This window comes from Pseudonaja textilis, chromosome 10, assembly GCF_049901715.1.
Source record: "Pseudonaja textilis isolate UNSWEBS1 chromosome 10, rPseTex1.2, whole genome shotgun sequence".
Lineage (NCBI taxonomy): Eukaryota > Metazoa > Chordata > Lepidosauria > Squamata > Elapidae > Pseudonaja > Pseudonaja textilis.
In genome coordinates this window covers 9,040,287-9,060,499 of record NC_141999.1, presented here as the reverse complement: position 1 = coordinate 9,060,499, position 20,213 = coordinate 9,040,287, and the positions used below count along the sequence as shown (strand labels likewise).

Below are 20,213 nucleotides of genomic sequence, written 5' to 3'. Positions count from 1 at the left end.
TTGGCAATTGACCTGTATTTATAATGGTTGCAGTGTCCCAGGGTCATGTGATCGCCATTTGTGACCTTCCCAGGTGGCTTCCAACAAACAAAGTCAACTGGGGGAAACCAAGTTTGTTTATTGGCATGATTTGCTTAACAACAACAATGTTTGACTTAACAACCATGTCAAAAAGAGGTGGTAAAATCAGGTGTGACTTACTTAACAACTGCCTTGCTTAACATTAGAAATTCTGGACCCAATTTTGGTTAAAGGTAGAGGACTACCTGCATGCATATGCTATATTCATGGGCCATACTTAATACTGCTATATTTAATATTGCCATATTTGTAGGCCATTAAACTATGTAAATATAAAAATATTCTATTGCTGGTACCTACACACACACACACACACACACAAACACACACACAAATACACACAAATACACACACACACACAGAGTTGTCTCTTTAAAGTTGAAACAGGACAGGAATAAGTCTGAGGTAATGCCCCTAACATTTTTAAGAAGTCTTCCCATCCCCACCTCACTTATTTCTACCTCTCAAAGTTTGTCATGTTAACGTCAGTCTTTGGGCAATTCGGTTTGGTAAAACAAACTTTCTGTTTTTACAAGCTTGTTCTCTTTTGTGTAGCTGTCAGGCAGAGAAGGGTGAGTAAAAGGGGGTGTAGGAAATCCATCTTGTCAACAAAGAAAGAGACCAGGTGGCTGTTTTCTTGCCTGGTCAAAAAGAAGAGAATAGAACCATCTAAACCAATGGTTCTCAACCTTGGTAACTTTAAGATGTGTGGAATCCAGCTCCCAGGATGGGGGAATTCTGGGAATTGAAGTCCACACATCTTAAAATTGCCAAGATTGAGGAACACTGATCTAGGTCAACCATCTAAGTCAAATAGAGCGCAATGGGACGAGGTCTAGAAAAGGTGGCCCACATGAAGAAATAGAGTTTCAAGCTCATTGTTGTGGGTGCCATTTTGGCTTTTTAAAAACCATTTCCTGTGTGATGAAATCAACCTACTTGATTATTGAATTAGTCTACTTCCTACCTTTGAACCATGCAGCAAATGATAAACTAACTAAGAGTTATCCAGTGTTACTTTGGAGAGTAAGATGCGTGGCATATAAATTTAATTAATTCATTAAAAGAACAATAATTTCCCCATATGTTTTACCAAGTTAAAACTAACTAAGTAGTTATGTTAGTAGATTTCTAATATTTGAGGGGCTGCTACCAAGATAAGGGGCTCAAGCTATCCTCCAAAGCACCTGAAGGCAGGACAAGAAGCAGTGGATGGAAACTTATAAGGGGAGAACCAACTTAAAAATAAGGAGAAATTTCCTGACAAAACAATTAATTGGTGGAATAACTTGCCTCTAGAAGTTGTGAATGCTCCAACACTGGAAGGTTTTAAGAAGAGAATGGACAGCCACTTGTCTGAAATGATGCAAGGTTTCCTGCTTGAGCAGGGGTGGGACTAGAAGACCTCCAAGGTCCCTTTCAACTCCGTTATTCTGTTTTTCTGCTAAGCTGAACATGTCATATGAATGTAGCTGCTGGGTTATAACTGATCCAGCTCATTATGTTGGCTGAACCTAGCCATTGTCTTCTTACCATCCACTGAACCTCATCCTTATCACATTCAAGACCTGTGAAGATAGTGGATGGTTCATTCTATTATGCAAACCCAGATAATAAGATTCAATAAACCATGGTTCATTTAACCATAGCAACAACAATAGCACTTAGACTTATATACCACTTCACAGTGCTTTACATCCTTCTCTAAGCGGTTTACAGAGTCAGAATTTTGCTCCCCCAACAATCTGGCTCCTCATTTTACTAATCTTGGAAAGAAAGAAGCCTGAGTCAAACTTGAGCTGGTGAGGATCAAACTGCTGGCAGTGGGCAGAGTCAGCCTGCAATACTACATTGTGACCACTGCGCCACCATAGGCAAGCATATCTTATGAACACAACCTTTTTTATGCTCAATATTCTGAACGGAATCTAAACCTAGGAGAAACAAGCCCCACAGAGGGGAACGGTATGAAACTTTATTGTGAAACAAGGTCTGGAGCGTGAGTGTGTGGGCAGAGATGAATCTTCCACTGATATGCAATCTGGGACAAAATTTCTTGTGAAATCTTTCACAATAAGGAAATTTTTAATTCTGCCCCTTCTCTACTTCGGAAACTGTGATTTGCAATGTTCGTTTCAAGACTGGAGAGAATAAAAGGACACGTCATTTTCACATTCCCAAATATTTTGACCCCTTGCTCTCAGCTACAGGAGGAATGGAAACCCTATACAGACAGTCCTCAACTTATAACCATAAATGAACCGGCAATTTTGGTTGTAAATTGTTCCAATTGTTAAGCGGGTTATCTCGCAACCATGTCCAATCTTATGACCCTTTTTGTGGCGGTCATTAAGCGAATGCTGAGATCATAAACTTAAATAAATCTTAAACTCATTGTTTGCTACGAAGTGGTGGGTTTTGTTTTTGTTTTTGCCAAAACTAAAGTAAAAGTCAGTTTCCAGCAAAAATCACAGTCATGTGATCAAGGTTGCTACAAACAGCTATAAATGTAGTCACCCAAAATGCAGTCATGTGACCCCATGGAGGAAGGGGTAGGGTGTCAGCCATTAGAACTTTGGATTCCGCTCCTAAGTAGCTTTTTCAGGATCTGTTGTAATTTCAGGTGATTGCTAAGTGCCCAGTCATTTATTATTTTATTTTCTTATATTATATTTATTATATTATATTATATTATATTATATTATATTATATTATATTATATTATATTATATTATATTATATTATATTATATTATATTATATTATATTATTATTTTATTTTATTATTTTATTTTATTTTATTGTATTTATTTTATTTTAATATTTATTTTATTTTATTTATTTTGTCAAACAATTATTAGATAACAGGTATAAGTATAAACATGGTTATAAATACGTGAAATGGATACGAATAAGGAAAAAAAGAAACAATAGGACAGGGACGGTAGGCATATATCAAGGATTCCCGACACATCCTTCTGCCTGTTGGCAATGCCTTTTGAGGACGATGGGAATAAGGAGTTCCAATAACATTTGAAACTTCAGTTGCCTGGCTAAGGAATTGTGGGAGTTGGATTCCGCATATTTAACAAAAAACATTTTATTAGATTATAGAATAAAATACAAAAATACAAAAGTGCGGGGAGAAGGGGAAAGAAAAGTGAGGAAGGGAGGGTGGAAAAAAAATGTTGATTTCTGACTCTCTCTGTTGAAATAGAATAAAGCATTAACAGTGAACTTTTTACTTTTCCATAATAATATAAACTAACCATTTCTATAACAACAAAGCAATCTCCTTAGCAAAACACAAGATTCCGCACATCTTAAAGTTGGCCAGGTCTTCTACTACAAAATGTTAAGGGACGAAAAATGGACGGGTATCATTATTATACAATGTGGCCGGGTGGCAAGGCTGGAGGTGAGAAGCCCAGGTTTAAATCCCCAGGAAGTTGAAGATGAGTTTGCTGCTGCTATTGCTAAACCTATTCTACCTCACAGGGTTTTTTTAAAAAAATGAAGATCAGCATGGAGGAGATAAGAGTATGGAGGCTGCCTTGAGTCCTGGAGGAAAAGTAGGCTAGAAATGTAACACATTCTCTCTCTCACACACACGCTCTTCTCCGTGCCACCTTGAGAAGTGAGAATCTTCCAAATCTCTTCAGTGGAGTGATGCTACAGTAATTAGTCTCAGGTTATGCAAATTTGGAGATTAAGTCGCCAGTGAATTTGCTGAATCAAACCTACACTCTGATCTACTTTTGCACGAGCACCACCAGTAATGAAGAACCCAAAGATCATTTGCACAACCACCTGAGTTACAGAAGGGCTGATGTTCCAGTGGTGGACACACACAAACATAAAATCTCCAGATGCATACCTGATTACTAGCAAGGTGCATATAAGCAGGGTATCCAACTGGACTGCAAGGAAGCATCTGCCTGTACAAAGGGTGCTTTTTCAAAAGGCAACTAGATTTTGTTTTTCTTGAAGACATTTCACTTCTCATTCCCAGAAGCTTCTTCTGTTCTTCTACCATCAGAACTGAAGTCAGAACTGAAGAAGTTTCTTGGATAAGAAGCAAAACATCTTCAAGGAAAAACAAAGTCCAATTGCCTTTTGAAAAAGCACCTTGGAACAACCATGACCTGGATGAGAGAGAATCACTTATAGACAGCTGCCTGTACAGAATGTTAAACCAGGTTTGGGGTTAAATTGCACAGGTCCCTCTTATTAAGAAGGATTTATGGTTGCCTTGGTTTTGGGAAGTGCCAACTTCAATTCTTAGTAGGGAGAGCTTTGAAAACACCTTCCAGAAATTCTAGAAAGGTATCAATGGTCATTAAATTTTCTGTAGTGAGGTTTGATGGGCAACATGGCAATTTTGCTAGCACTATGTTCAATTCCCCTCTATTTTATTGCCAAGGACAGTTGGAAAAAACTCCATTCAGAAAACTTGGATAATTTTTGCAATCCACAGCGACAGTCTGGGCCAGAAAACTGCTCAATGCTACTTGGGTAAAAGGGAGAAGAGGCAAAATTTATTTGACTTGAGTTTGACTTCTAATCTTCCTGGCATCGTTTTGGCAATGATGCGTAAGTGTTTTCTGGTATTTAACTTTACTAAACAAATTAATATAGCTTCTCAAGTCACACACAGTAATTCCTTGCCACAATTGCCTACTTCCAGGAATCCAGGTTGTTTTTGACTTCTAGCTTCTCGTCCCAGCAGGCTCCCATCCAAATAGCAACCAGCTTTTAACCCAGCTTAGCTTTTCTTGAGATCAGTAGAGGCAACATTTACGCCAAGGACTCTAGCTCCCACTCCTCCCGTGCTGCCTGCCATTCAACCCCACTATCCCCCTGTGTGGGTGTGGTTGGCAAAAACCTGCCCATTCCTTTGTTCATAAGCCATCACACAGCACACTGCTCCAGAACCAAACGTTTAGCAGGTTGTGTGAACCCAAACAATACAAGCCAGCTTTCTACATTCCCATCATTTCTCTCAGATAAGAAAAACGGACACACACACAGAGTCCTGAATTGAATTGAATTGGGACCAGAATGCTAAGCAATGATGATTATTAAGTGAGTTGTGCCCAATTTTATGACTTGTTTTGCCACAGTTGTTAAGCGAATCACTGCCGTGAAGTGAAATATACAGTTGTTAAGAGATTCTGTCTTCCCACATGGTGATCACACATCCCAGGGATGCTACAGCCAATTGCCCCTTTTGGTCACATGACCACAGGGATGCTACAACAGTCGTAAGTGTGAGGACTGATGCAGTGCTGTTGTTAACTTCAAACAGCCACTAAACCAGGGGTTGTAAATCGAGGACTACCGTTATGTAAGAAGTCATCTAAGAAAACCTATCAAAAACCAATATCCTTTTCAAAATCTCGCAACTCTCAAGGTACCTATGGAAGCCAGAGAGAGATCCCTGGTACCAGCAAAAGGCACGAGCACCAAATGCCTACAGCCAGGGAGAGTTGTGTAAGATACAAACAAAAGGCACACCAGTTGCAGTTGAAATGTCTAGAGCAGAGGTCTCCAAATTTGGCCGCTTTAAGACTTGTGGACTTCAACTCCCAGAATTCTCCAGCCAGCTGTGCTGGCTGGAGAATTCTGGGAGTTGAAGTCCACAAGTGCTGGCTGGAGAATTCTGGGAGTTGAAGTCCACAAGTCTTAAAGTTGCCAAGTTTGGGGACCCCTGGTCTAGTTTCTCAGTGGAAACAAGTTCATCTGCAAACTTTTTCCTAACTTTAGAAAACTTTCCTAACTTTTTTCCCCCTCCTGAAATGAAGAAAGGAAAAAAAAAGGGAAGGGAAAGACATCCATGCATGTAGTCTGTCTCGGTCTCTGTGTCATACACAAGAGAGAGAGAGAGAGAGAGAGAGAGAGAGAGAGCCTGGATCCAGGAGGAGCCCTCCTGCACGTTAATCAAGGGCTTTAACCTTTTCATTCACCAAAAGCATAACTCAACATTTCAAGAGCACGCCTTGCTGCATGACAAAAATTTGCTCCTGGCAATCATGGTTTCGACCACAAACCACAGCGGGGAGCTGTGCTGGCTTAACTCCTTTGAGGCCAGGCACTTTTCCTGGCGCTTGGGAGGGCTTTCCTTCACCCCCTTGCCCTGCGCCACTTGAGAAGGGGGCAGCTGGATGGCGGAACCCCCATCCCTGGGAAGGTAGTTGTAATTCCCTCCGAGTCAGCACACAGGGATAAAACCCTCAGTAGGCGTGCGTCTGCATCACCACCCCTATTTTGGAGCTCACAGGCAAAGAGCAGAGACAGTGAAAAATGCCTAAAGTGCAGAATCGTAAATGAATAAATACAAAGATAAATACAAAGAAGTACTGTAGACATGAGTTTCTTGGAATCCTTTCCTTCTGCCTCTGTTTTCTGAAAGGGAGAATGTTTGAGTTTCTTTCTTTCTTTCTTTCTTTCTTTCTTTCTTTCTTTCTTTCTTTCTTTCTTTCTTTCTTTCTCTTCCTTCTCTCTTTTGCTTCTTTCTTTCTTTGTCTTTCTTTCTGTCTCTCTCTTGCTTTTTTTCTTTCTATCTTTCTGTCTTTCATCTTTCTTTCTGTCTTTCCCCCCCTCTCTCTTTTGCTTCTTGCTTCTTTCTCTTTCTTTCTGTCTTTCTTCTTTCCATCTTTCTTTCTCTCACTTTTCTTTCTTTTTTCTTTCTTTCTTTCTTTCTTTCTTTCTTTCTTTCTTTCTTTCTTTCTTTCTTTCTTTCTTTCTTTCTTTCTTTCTTTCTTTCTTTCTTTCTCTAAATCTATTCCATGGCTGATACAAAACCTGGTTTTCAAAACTGCATGCTGATGCAGTTTTACACCATTACACTATTTCTGGAGCTATTAGATGAGACTTGACATCTCATTTTTGCTTCAGGAGCTCATAGCCATAACATTTTAGGCTTATTTAAAGCCCCACAATGCTTTACAGCACTCTCTGAAGTGGTTTACAATGTAAGCATGATTTGCATATTGCCCCCAACAATCCAGGTCCTTATTTTACCAACCACAGAAGGAAAGCTGAGTCAACCCTGAGCTCTGTCAGGATCGAACTCCAGACCGTGGGCAGAGTTAGCCTGCAAGACTGTAGTTCAACCACTGCACCACCAGGGCTCCTGGAGGCATCTGTAGTGCCTTTTCCTCACAGCTTTTCCCCACAACAACATCCTAGTGAGGTAGGTCAGGCTGAGGGGGGCATCCAGTCCAAAGGCAGCTTGGAAACATCTGGTGGACACCCCTAACCCAGATGTTCATCATTACATCAGGCTGGATGTTGCCCATTCTGGTCCAGAAACAGGGATATTGACAGGGAAAGAGTCCAAAATGTCAAGAAATGGGCGGGCCTTTGGATGTGGCTGTGATTTTAGCTTTTTTGACCCTTACCCTGTGAAACCCACCTTTATTTGGGTCTGAAAGGACCACTTTGTGGACAGCCATAGCCTCTCGTTCAAACAAGGGGGAAATCAAACTATGATGTGTTTGATATATCCCTACAATAGGGCAGAAACTCCATTCAAACAGCCATGCAATTATGTTTTTGTCCCACAGGGAATTCCAGGGCAGAAGAGGATCAGAGTCACCCCCCAAACAGGATAACATTTATTTTTCTTTATTTAACATAATGGCAAATACATGGACTTACAGTGATTCAAATGTTAATGTCCAGTCCACCCCAGGCATTCAAGAACAGAGTGGTCAATGTTGAAAAAAAATCAGACATTGGGCCGGGAAAACAATGGTCAGCTGTCACTGAGGAAGCTCTTGACCTAATACAAAATATATAACTGATGTTTGAAGGACAAGAAGCAAAGGACTGAAAGTTATCAAGGAGAGAAGCAACCCAGAACCAAGGAGAAATTTCCGGACAAATGGGAACAATTAATCAATGGAACAACCTGTCTCCATAAGTTGTGAATGCTCCAACACTGGAAGTTTTTAAAAAGAGATTGGACAACTGCTTGTCTGAAAGGATATAGGGTTTCCTGCTTGAGCAGGGGGTTGGACTAGAAGACCTCCAAGGTCCCTTCCAACCCTATTATCCTATTATTTTGTTAACTGTAATCCCAAGACTTCCAAAGGGCACCAGTTTGTTAAAGAGCGAAGACAAGAGTTTTTCCTCCTCTCAGCTGAGAAAAAGCCTTCCCAGAAAGATTCTCTCAGCTGCTTATGGACTTGTGAAATTCTCCAAAGCCTTGCATTTTTCAAGGGAGACCCTCAGCCCTCACCTGCCCCAGCCTGACCCTGAAGATAACTGTCATCAATTGCAGATTGTCTCTGCATTTGGTGCCTTCAGGTAGAAGCCATCAGCATCTCTGTGGATGGTCCCCCCTTGATCGATCCTTTGAAAGAAGATGGCTTGCATATTCAAGAGGTCTGAAGAGACAGTTGAGACATCAGGGCAGAGACCCCAGAGAAGAGGCATCACAATGTGGGGCTCTTTGATCAGGCTCGGGGGTTCAGCATCACAATAGAGGAGACACCGCAACTATCCCAGTCAACTATCTTTCAAATAGTTCAAATAGATTTTTCGGTGGAAAAATCAAGACCTTTTCTTACTTGCTGTGTAAACAACCCGATACACAATCATGATGGTCGGGAAGATTTCAAAGGAAAGCCACAGAATGCAGGTTCTTCAAAAGGATGGTTTTTGGGGGGGACGAGATGGGGGAGAGAACAACATGCAAATCTTTCTCTTTTCCGAAACTCTGAACTCTTTGCAAACACAGTGGTGATGGTTTGTGAAAAGTCATTCTTTTTTTTATCCAAAGGGGTTTCCTTTAAAATAGAACAATTGCCCTCAGGAAAGGCATCATTTGAAAGACACGGGTTCTTCCGTACGGATGAGTGTGTAAGTGTGTGTGAATATGTGTACATGCACACATCTTATAGCTTGCAGACAACAGAGACAGGTAATTGCAGACAGCCTCATGTCATAAAGGAGCCAAAGTTAGCCCAAGTCTGATCTAAAACTGGCTGCAGATTCCACAGAGAACATAAATAAGCCATTGGCAGTTATCTCCCCACTTCACCCCACCCCCCACAATCAGCCCCGGGCCTTAGAGGCAAAGGTAAAGGATGCTGCCAAGGACAGTTGAGCAATCTTGGAAAAGATCGAACAGAGTGGGATCAAGCAGAAAAATCACCTGAAACATCCTGGATGCATTCTGAAGATTTGGAAATATCAGGGGTGTCCAAGGGGAGAAGATGTCCAGAACCCCAAGGTGACAGCCGTGTGTGTCCTTAAAGCTTTACTCATTTACATACAATGCACAGACATGTACAAGAGGTTTTTTATTTACTACTCTTGCAGATAAAGAAAAAGGCAGATATAGCTTATGGTAACAGCTATCCACGCAAGCCAGAAACAGTTTCCTTTCATAGCACATCAAAAAAGGCCCAGGCTGCATACCCACAAATGAGGAGAGCAGGCACGATCTTAAATATTTCCCTGGAATATGTCCAAATAGACATTTGCTGAATGCTTGGAGCAACTAGAGAAAAAAAAAAATTGCTACAAGAGATATGTAAGAGCTGTTATTACTGTGGACATCTTTGAGCTGAGCTGCTGGGTAGGAAGAGGTATCTGTAATTTACTGCAATTTCACTGGTGGAAAAGGGCATAAATCAAGACAAAAAGATTTCTCTCTGAAACAAGCTTGTCCATTTGCTCCTCAGCCCCACCATTGCACCATTAATGGCAGGCTGAAGTAAGAAAATTCCATGAATGCGGATTTTCCTGTTACCATCTTCATGCAATGAAAAGTATTACTTGCTCAAAGCAGGTTGCAATTGCAATAGAAAAACTGACCTCGAACCTGGATGTATGAAATAACTCACATGCACAGGTTGTTCTCAAGCAAAGGAATAAGTTATTTCAAGGATCTCTCTCTTTCCATCTGTCCATCTATCTCTATGAGAAAACACTACATTCTCTTTACAGTTGAGATCCAGAAATCACAATTAACCACTTTTCAGGTTAAAGACTGCCTTCGCACATGGCAGAAAACTTTGGTTTATTGAATAAACCAAATATCGGCTGAGCTCACACATTATCCTCACTTAGGGTTTAAACCAGAGGTCTCCAAACTTGGCAACTTTAAGACCTGTGGACTTCAACTCCCAGAATTCTCCAGCCATTGTTGAACACTGTTCAACTATTTACAAAGTGTGCACTACTATTACTGTTAATCTTCTCATCACTCCTTATCACCCATCCCCTCCCACTTGTGATTGTAGGATTGTAACTTTGTTGCTTGTATCCTTACGATTTATATTGACTGTTTCCTAGTATGATTTGATTGTTGATTGTACCCTATGACTATCATTAAGTGTTGTACGTTATGATTCTTGATTCTTAACTAATGTACCTTTTCTTTATGTATACTGAGAGCATTTACACCGAGACAAATTCCTTGTGTGTCCAATCACACTTGGCCAATAAAGTATTCTATTCCATTCTTAAAGTTGCCAAGTTTGGGGACCCCTGGTTTAAACAGATGGCACCTTCAAAACTAAATCAGACAAATAAATGTATGGCTTTAGCCTGTATGAATCCAACAAATCGTTCCAGCTGTTTTTTTCACTCATTCCACAATGTCATCTCATTATTACCACTGTATTCTCTGCAAATAAGCCAACTGCACAATTTGAAATGAGAATCCAGCCACATTGTGCCTCAAGCAACCCTTTAAAAAGAAACAACCCAAACAAAACAACAACAACCCTACTTTATGTGTTGCTGTAAAATTACCTCTGCTGTGCCTTCATCAATAAACGTTTTGCTCTATAAAAATCCACATGTCTTTTCATGGTTATAACCTTCTGTATTAGAACACCCAAAATAATAGACTCAGAAAGACTCATCTCAAAGCCCACACAGCCTGCATTGTTTTTTTAAAAAAATCTGGCCTGTGTTTATTAAAGATGTGAGGAGACGTCCATTAGCTGCACTGGGTGTGTCAATTATCTATAGGTGCGCACGTAACATTAAATCCAAGTTAGTTTAGGACGGGCTTCTTCACTTCTTGCGAAGATCCAATCCTCAGCAAATTACTTCAAGGTTTTTGTTCCATTCCAAGCCATTTAAACACCTGTTTTCTCTAACCCAATTCTGTAAAGGAAGTATGTGGGGATGAATCACAAGTGAACCAACTTCAAAGCTGTCAGGACATCTCCTTTGAGTGTAGATTATGTTATTATCTGAGTCAACACAAGTGGAGTGTCAGCCCTCACTTCTGGAAGCCTGCCAGCTAAAGATTACCTCTGATGGGGCAGGCCTCGCCTCCTAACATTTGTCCCACAAGGAAAGTGTTTGCCCTGCATTTCCACAGCAAACTGCGTGGCAACATAATCTCGGCATTCCTATATCTACTTATGCAGAAAAGTACATGCCATTACGCTCAATGGGTTTATCTGTAACAGGTAACAGCCTTAGCTAATAATCTAGCGCGCCACTGATCTATTTGCTTATATAAGAAAATCATCCTTTACCTGTATAGTGCTCATTACTATTCAGAAATCGCATTGTCTAGAAAGCATTTTCTTTCTTTTTTACATTACTGTGCATAAGTGGCTACCAGATGAAGTTTTGGGTTCCCCCTATTTGTTCTTTCCCAACAAGAGGTGAATAAAATGTCCATTTTGACAGGCTTTTTGAAAGAAAAAGAAAAAAAAAAACCATCTCTGCTTCCCAACAGCTTTATCCACCGACCAGCAGAAATTCAGAAGCACCCCTCTTATATCCTGGGGAGAATCTTGAATCCTCTCCCAGGTGAGATATTCTTATGAAATAACCATAAATCCGGGGTCATATCCAAAAATAATAAACATCCAAAATTCCAGAGGAAATAACTACCGGCTTAGCTGTTACCCTACAGGAAAGGGACGACAGTTCCCTTGCGCGGCTGTTTCCTCAAACATTAAGAGACAAAACATAACTCTTTCCCAACTCAACTGGCATTTGCGAGAGGGAGGGTGGAATATCACAAACTTCAGTTGCACCCCGGGCAAGTTTGCAAAAATATGTAGCGTCCCACGCCCCGCTAACGCGGAAAAGACTGCCATTATTTCTGAAAACCAAACTCAGCAACCCACTCCCAGTTAATTAAAGCAGCTCATTCTTTTTAAAAGGGAAATACAACCGAAGGAGCTTGGAATGTCGATTTCTAGTTTCCTAATCCTTTCCCCCTCCCCTTGTTGTCGGTGAGAAAAAGCTGCTAAAAAGTCGCGCGGCGGCGGCGGCAAAAGCCAACTTCGAATCCCGTCGCTCTCGAAACGCAGCGGGGTCAGAAAAATCAGTCCACTACTTACTCAACGTCATTAGACATGGTCCGCCCAGGTTTTCCAATGTCGGCTTAGCCAAAAGATGGTTAGTTTCCTTTCCCTCCTTGGCTGAAGCGCTCCTAGCACCGTCGAAAGAGAGTCATCAGCTGTAAAGTGAAGACTTTCTTTCAAGTTAGAGGTTTATGTTGTACAGGCGTTCTGCTGACAGGTAGGTTCTGTCAGATTCTCGCGCCTGATTGGCTGGGAGAGACAGGTGCCAGGAGACAGGTACACCTCAAGCAGGTGCAGCAGTTAACCCTTTGCAAACCAGGCAGGGAGGAAGAGCTGCCATATCGGGACAAGGGTGTGTGTGTGCGTGTGTGTGGGGGTGTGTGTGTGTAGAGATGAAGTGAATTGAAAGGGGTCTTGGAGGGGAGGAGAAATAAAGGAGAGAAAGTCCCAGAGTGTAGGTTTCCCTAATAGAAAAGTTTGTTTTCTGCTCATCAGGTGGAAGGGTTTTAAAGGCAGTGGAGGGAGACAATTTGGTAGGATATCGGCCATTCTTTAAAGGATGCAGAAAAATGCAATTCTGCCTGCAGCCAGCAAGGGCATGGTGTGGTATCTGCCCCCGCCCCCCAAAAAAAAGAAAGAAAGAAAAAAGAGGGGAGAGGGTGATTGAAGGAAGAGTAAAAGTGATGCAAGTGAGGTGAGGCAGGAGAATTTTAAAAGGGGGACGTTTTTTTTTTACTCTTGGACTTAGCAAAGCTGCACCAGCAAAATTTCAATTTTAAATGGTTTATTTAGTTATGAAGCCAGGCAGAATAAAATATCCAGTCATAGAATTGCTTCATGTACCTATCATCTATTTATGAAAGCAAAGGTGTATATGACAGGATCAAAAGATAAATAAGAATGTATAAAATACATGAAATAATCACATGAAAATGGTATTACAATGACTGATGCACACAAGCCAAACTGATCCACTGCTAATAGCGTTGATAGTGTTCATCGTGTTAATAGTCTTAAATGACGGCACAGGACTAGACAATCTGGGACAATATAATTTTGGAATTCCCCTCTTTTCTACAGACATGCACATCACATACAATAGCTTATCCTCCATACTGCGCCTGGCCCATAAGGGCCGGAGTGAGAATATGGAAGATATCTTCTTTTGTGTGAGGAAACTGGTCCATCTCACGCACCACACCAGCACCCCTGAAGGCTCTTGGACGGGGACTTGGCTTAGCCTGCAGGAGAAGGTTCAGAAGGAACCTGAGACCTTCTGTGGGCAAAGGAGGGGGTGACATGGCGCTTGGGGGCCACCAATACCCTGCTAGACTTCCCTTCTTTTCCCTCCTGTGTTTAAAATGGTTGTTTGCTTAAAGAGAAAGTTGCTATGCTGCAGAATGAAGTGCCAGCATCTAGTACCATGATGGCGAACTTGTGGCATGCATGCCAGAGGTAGCATGCGGAGCCCTCTCAGTGGGCACATGGGTACTGTCACCAGCTACTTTTCTGGTTTCTGATGTGCCGGCCAGAGCACCAGAAAATGGCCCCCAAATCACCCCCAAAACAGGCCATTTTCTGGGCCTTTTTCAGGACATTTTTGGAGCATTTTCAGGCTGTTTTCAGACCAAAAATGGACTGAAAACAGCCTGGAAAATGGCCTGGAAATGGTCTGGAAAACGATCCAGAAAATGGCCAAAAATGCCCCCCAAACGGCCAAAAAACAGGCCATTTTTGTGCCATTTTCAGACCATTTTTGGATCGTTTTTGACGTGAAAATGGCACAAACATGGCCTGAAAACAGCCCCAAACGGTCCCATAAATGGCCAAAAACAGTTAAAAAATGGGCACGCATGCACCAGCCAGCTGGTCTTTGGTATTCCAGCACTTCGGCGCATGTAGCATGTTCCAGTTTGGGCACTCGGTGCCGAGAAGGTTCACCATCACTGATCTAGCATTATATTTACTTTCAGCCATGCCCTTGGACTTGAATGCCACCATAGAAATTATGCCAGGCAATCATTTTTGCCTTCTCACCAGGAGGGCTTTGTGGCAGGCCATGCCCACCCTAGCAGCTCCTTTGGGAAAGTTTCCCATTTTGTGAGCGCGTTTAACACACACTTTTAAAATCCCAAGTCTGCTGGCAGCCCCCAAACATTGTCTGATCAAGGGCTGCCATTAAATTCCTGGCGGTAGAATATACGCAAGGATAACTGAACTCTCTCGTAGGGATGCCAAAACATACAAATGCAATTATGCCCACATGGAGGCTACAATGGACTCAGAGTGATGCCAGGAGTGTGTGATGTGTCATTTCTCTGTTTTGTAATCCATCCAGGGTGCTATTTACATTCTGTAATCTTCAATTTCAGAATGCAGATTGGGGAAACATTTACTTTACAAGAATATTCTTGCGCATTCATCCTGACACACCCAAGGGGTGTGAACGTGCTATGTTCTCCTGTTGTGAGTATGGCAGTGGGAGGGGGTACTTTTAATCTCGAGGGCCATCTGTCCTTCAGACGTGTCCTCTGCTTAGAACGGGGTTGCTCAACCTCAGCCAGTTTTAGCTGGGTGGGTTTCAACTCCCAGAATCCCCCAGTCAGCAGGCCACCTCAGGGATTCTGGGAGCTGAAGCCCTCACAAGTTGCTGGGGTTGATAAACACCAGGGGTGTCAAACTCAATTTCATTGAGGGCCATATGAAGGTTGTGTTTGACATATGTGTGTGTGTGTGTGGCCAGGGTGGGCACTGTCAGCTCAGTAGCACTTGTGTTGGGGGTGCCTGTGGCAGAACACTTTGCCAGCAAAAATAGACTCCCACGCTTTGTTTCCGGTTGCAACAGCCTCCTGCAACCTTCTGCCAGGGAAAATGGAACTCCCGAGCTCCGTTTTCTCTGGCAGAGGGTTGCAGGAGGCTGTCGCATCTGGAAACAGAGCTTGGGAGCCCATTTTCATTGGCAGAAGGTTGCAGGAGGCCGTCACAGCTGGAAACAGAGCTTGGGAGCCCATTTTTACTGGCAGGGGCACAGCGGACCACTCCCTCACTGTTTCTAGGGTGGCCCCATGGGCTAGATTTAAGCACCCCACGGGCCTTGAGTTTGACACCCCTGATAAACAGTGACTTAGAATCCCTCTGATGTCCTGCTGTGAATATTCACAGAGATAAGAGAGGTAGAATCCAAAAATGGAGGCTTTTCTGTGATGGACCCCCAATAGTATAATCATTCTTTGATTCCAAATCCCTTGTTATAGGTGGCAAGTCACAAGCTTTGCATTTTCCCAGGCAATTTCAATATAACCTTCCACCCGTTCAAGAAGGATAAAATGAGGACCCAAATTGTTGGGGGCAATATGTCGGCTCTTGTAAACTGCTTAGAGAGGGCTGTAAAGCACTATGAAGTGGTATATAAGTCTAAGTGCTATTACTATTGCTATAACCCTTCAGCATTCCTGTTTATAGCTATGCTGTAATTGTTATTTTCCACTGTGCTGTAAAATTGTATGTATGTATGTATGTATGTATGTATGTATGTATGTATGTGTGTGTGTGTGTGTATATATATATATATATATATATATATATAAAAGCGAAATACCACTCACGCATCATCACAAAATCTCCAGAACTGTAAAGCCTACAAACTTGAAATTTGGCACTTATCTTCCTCTTGGCTTCTAGGTGCTCACTAAGAAAGGATTTTTTGAAATGACCATCACAGCATTAGTATTTCCTATATCATTATTAACACGCTCTCATGCTAAGGAGTTCTACTCCCACTCCCCACCTGAAAAAAAAATCAGTTCCAAATGTAAAACACAAGCAGAGGAGAGGAGTTTCAGTTTCAGTTTTACTTTCACAGCAGCGATCAGCTTTAGTACAGAACGCTTGAGCTAAGCCACACCCAGGCTCCTTGCTGTCTCCTTCTTGCTCACATAGCAAATACTGTTTCAATTTCCAAGCAGCCCTCAACTCTCTCACACACTCACAGGACACTAGCCAGATCAATACCGACGGATGCTGGTAGGCAGAGGCAGAATTTTCCCCCCTTATATTCCTCCCCCAAAACTAAGCCCGACCACATAGTTTTGTAGAGGTCATCGAGCTACTTATTAGATATTTTAGTGTTTATTCTGCTTCTGAAGATGACCATGGAAATGAGTAACTTTAGATTGGCAATCTCATTTGACTAACTTAATCAAAGTTCCCATTTTGAATCAATTGGGAAAGGTAAAAAGAACACAACCAGTTCAAAGGAAAAAAACTTGAAGTTGAAGAATCTTTTGTGTGTGTGTGTGTGTTTGTGTATGTGTGTGTGTGTGTGTGTGTATATTTTTTGTGGTTGGAAACGGTGAATGACCACCAGGAGCATCTGCGGAGGCAAAATGTGAGTGAAATAACATATTCCCATGAATCTTCCCCAGGAATTCCTATTCTGAAACAAGTCAGAGGTAGTAGAGAACTACACTGATCCTTTGATCTTCTAGGACAGTATATTTCTCAAATTTGCCCACTTTTGAAATGTGTAGACTTCAACTCCCAGAAGCAAGCTGACTGGGGAGTACTGGGAGTCCACACATCTTAAAATGACCAAGGTTGATAATCACTGTCCAAGCAAATTCTTAATCCCTCTGTGAAGTTGGCCATTTGCTTTGGTGGTGGCCATCGCTACTTCTCACAGGAGTGGATTCCAGGGTTTCTCAAGGCTCAATTAAAATGAGTTCCCCATCACCGACATGAAAGAAAAGCTAAGCAGCTGGTTGCTACGTGTATGGGAAACCACCGGAATATTATAGGGAAATGATCAAGTCGGAAGACAGCAAAACAACTTGGAAAAAAGCAGTGGCAAATCGCTTCCAGGTTATTGACAAGGAAATCATACACAGCTGTCCACGAATCTGCCAGGAGTTCAGATAGTTGGAAGGATCCTTAACTTTTGCTTTCTTTAACCTACATCTCTGAACATCATATTCTTAATATTATGAGAAAAGAAGGGAGAATAACTTCCTCTTTGTCTACTCCTATTCTGTAACGTGTCCCTTCTTATACACCTTTTTTGTGGGATCCTTGGTGGTCTCTGAACTTGTCTGAAATCCTAACACTGATGATGTTACCTAGTTTGAGTAATGAAATATCTGCAAGAAAACAACCAAGCTCAGTGAACATCACAGACCCCCTCATTTCATCCCTGAGCTACAAATATTCTGCTTTATGGATAACACCCTTATCCACTTTCCCCATAGAGCCTGCTCCAGCCCTTACATCATTTTCTTTCCACTTTTATACAATAACTCTACATTAATTTTATCTCCACCAGGGATGGGCAATTGGAAGCCACAGGGCCACATGAGATCATCAAGCCTTGTTTTGCAGCCCTCAAAGTATCCTCTGTCCTTGCCTGTGGAAAGGTGAGTGGGGAAAACTGAAAATTATGGACACCAAAAGCATCATTTTTAAGTCAAGAAACATCTAGCTCTCCCAACTGAGTTCATCCACTCCTTGTACTGACCCTGCTAAATCATTATGGATGTGGTCATTGGGCTTCCAGGTGTTTTCCTACTCAGAAGGTTTAATAAATACACAGGTATTTATTAAAACTACGGGACAAGAGATCTTGCTTTGGAAAACACTTGTCTTCCCTCTCTTTCTCACACAGTAAAAGTAGATCTACCGGCTCTCAGCTGCTAAAATCCAGATGTTCAACGAGATGTTCTAAATTCATCCATTTTCTTGGTTTGCCCAATTTCTTCTAACATACAGTCAACAAGGACCAGTAGATTGTAGCATGGTTAAGTTTTCTATTCCTTTGCTTCCCAAGTTAGTGCAGCCCAAATCTGATAAGCATAATAAATGCCTTTTTAAAGATGCTGTCAACTGGTTTATACACATGAAGTTGCCTCCCACAACCTGTTGGGACTACAACACCCACCATCCGCCCATTTGGGGATTTGTAGTCCCCCCCCCCCCAAATCTGGAAGGGGCCAGGTTAGGAAGTAAACACCCAAAGTAATATTCCTTTTTCTAACTTTCATTTTATTTTCAGATGGACCATGGACTGACTGGCATAAAGGCGCAGGCGTGAAAGCTTAATTGAACGATGTTGAATGATAATTTGTTGTCTTTAGAGCCCACAGAAGTTTTGTCGTTTGGGGGCGGAGGGCTTTCCAAGGCTGTAACCATGTTGTCGCAAGCCACCCCAGCTGTTCAGAACTAAGATTTATGCAACAAAAACAAAACTCGTTGACTATTCAAGCAGCTCCCATCCTCCTGGAGAGTTTCTGTCACCCACACGTTGCAACAAGAGCGAGCAGAAAAGTGATGGGCTTGGTGTGTGACTCACTTCAGTGGGTTAAAAGGAGGCAGCAGAGGATTCCATCCAGCATGTCAGAACAAGCTGGGGGAAAAAGGAAGGCCCAAATAGAGAGAGAAAACGAAAAAAAAAAAAAAAGCGCCTCTCCCTTTCTCTTTTTTTCCATCTATCCCTGGGAATCAATATTCTTTAAGGAGCAGGGGGAAAGCTGAAGACAAATTCTAAAAATAACATTTCCCTCTAATGCTGTCATTTGTTTATACCTCCAAAAATGAGAATAGTACCCATCTCTTTTTTTCCCTAGCTTTGTGTCTTAAGGCATATATTCTCAGATTTTGTGGTACAACGGTCCCCGCAGTGAAATGCCATCTACAGGAATCTAACTCTAACTTGAAGCTCTATGTGAAGTGTTAATACCACTTTATAACGCCTTGGTAAGGCCACACTTGGAATCCTGCATCCAGTTTTGGTCACCACAACATAAAAAAGATGTTGAGGATCTAGAAAGAGTGCAGAGAAGAGCAACAAAGATGTTTAGGGGACTGGAGGCTAAAACATATGAAGAACGGTTGCAGGAACTGGGTATGTCTAGTCTGATGAAAAGAAGGACTAGGGGAGACATGATAGCAGTGTTCCAATATCTCAGGGGATGCCACAAAGAAGAGGGAGTCAAGCTATTCTCCAAAGCACCCGAGGACAGGACAAGAAGCCATGGGTGGAAACTAATCAAGGAGAGAAGCAACCTAGAACTAAGGCGGAATTTCCTGATAGTGAGAACAATTAATCAGTGGAACGACTTGCCTGTAGAAATTGTGGGTGCTCCATCACTGGAGGTTTTTAAGAAGAGATTAGACAGCCATTTGTATGAAATGGCCGGGTCTCCAGTTTGAGCAGGGGGTTGGACTAGATCACCTCCAAGGTCCTTTCCTATTCTGTTATAGATGATCAAATCGGTCAGTCCTAGAGGAGATCAACCCTGACTGTTCTTTAGAAGGCCAGATCCTGAAAATGAAACTCAAAGACTTTGGCCACTTAATGAGAAGGAAGGACTCCCTGGAGTCCTTATGCCTAATGCTGAGAACGATTGAGAGAAAAAGAAGAAGAAGGGGACGGCAGAGAAGGAGGCGGCTGGATGGTGTCACTAAAGCACTTGGCATGAGCTTAAATGGACTCCGGGAGATGGTAGAGGACAGGAAGGCCTGGAGGAACATTGTCCATGGGGTTGCGATGGATTGGACACAACTTCACAACTAACAACAACAACAACATTCTGTTATTCTTTTAAATTATAAATGTATGTATCTTCAATAAACCTATTAGACCACTCTCATACGTGGCTCCTGCTTTGCCTGGACAAGCCAACCATCAGTGCACTGACTCCTACTGTGACTTATCTTTTTCATACAAGAGGAAAACTATCACTTCCACATGAACCAGTTATAGGATCTTGTAGAATTAGCAATCCATCATTGGGTCCAAACTAACAGCAATAACAGCAGTGCAGACAGGCTTTCTATACCCAACAACGGT

General features: G+C 42.0%; 1 protein-coding gene and 1 long non-coding RNA gene across 2 annotated transcripts in view; one reads left to right on the top strand and one right to left on the bottom strand.

Moving 5' to 3' along the window:
- The window catches only part of GRHL3 (grainyhead like transcription factor 3), a 53,904-nt gene extending 41,322 nt beyond the window's left edge, over positions 1 to 12,582 (bottom strand). The window contains exon 1 of the mRNA XM_026702601.2: positions 12,410 to 12,582. Within this exon, the coding sequence (XP_026558386.1) occupies positions 12,410 to 12,426 (17 nt within the window). The 5' untranslated portion in view covers positions 12,427 to 12,582. The remainder of the gene's footprint in view (positions 1 to 12,409) is intronic.
- Positions 12,431 to 20,013, top strand: LOC148124893 (uncharacterized). The gene is made up of 3 exons (XR_015744759.1): positions 12,431 to 12,590; positions 17,691 to 17,781; positions 18,417 to 20,013. It is a non-coding gene; the product is annotated as an uncharacterized LOC148124893 (long non-coding RNA).
- Positions 20,014 to 20,213: the final 200 nt, after the last annotated feature.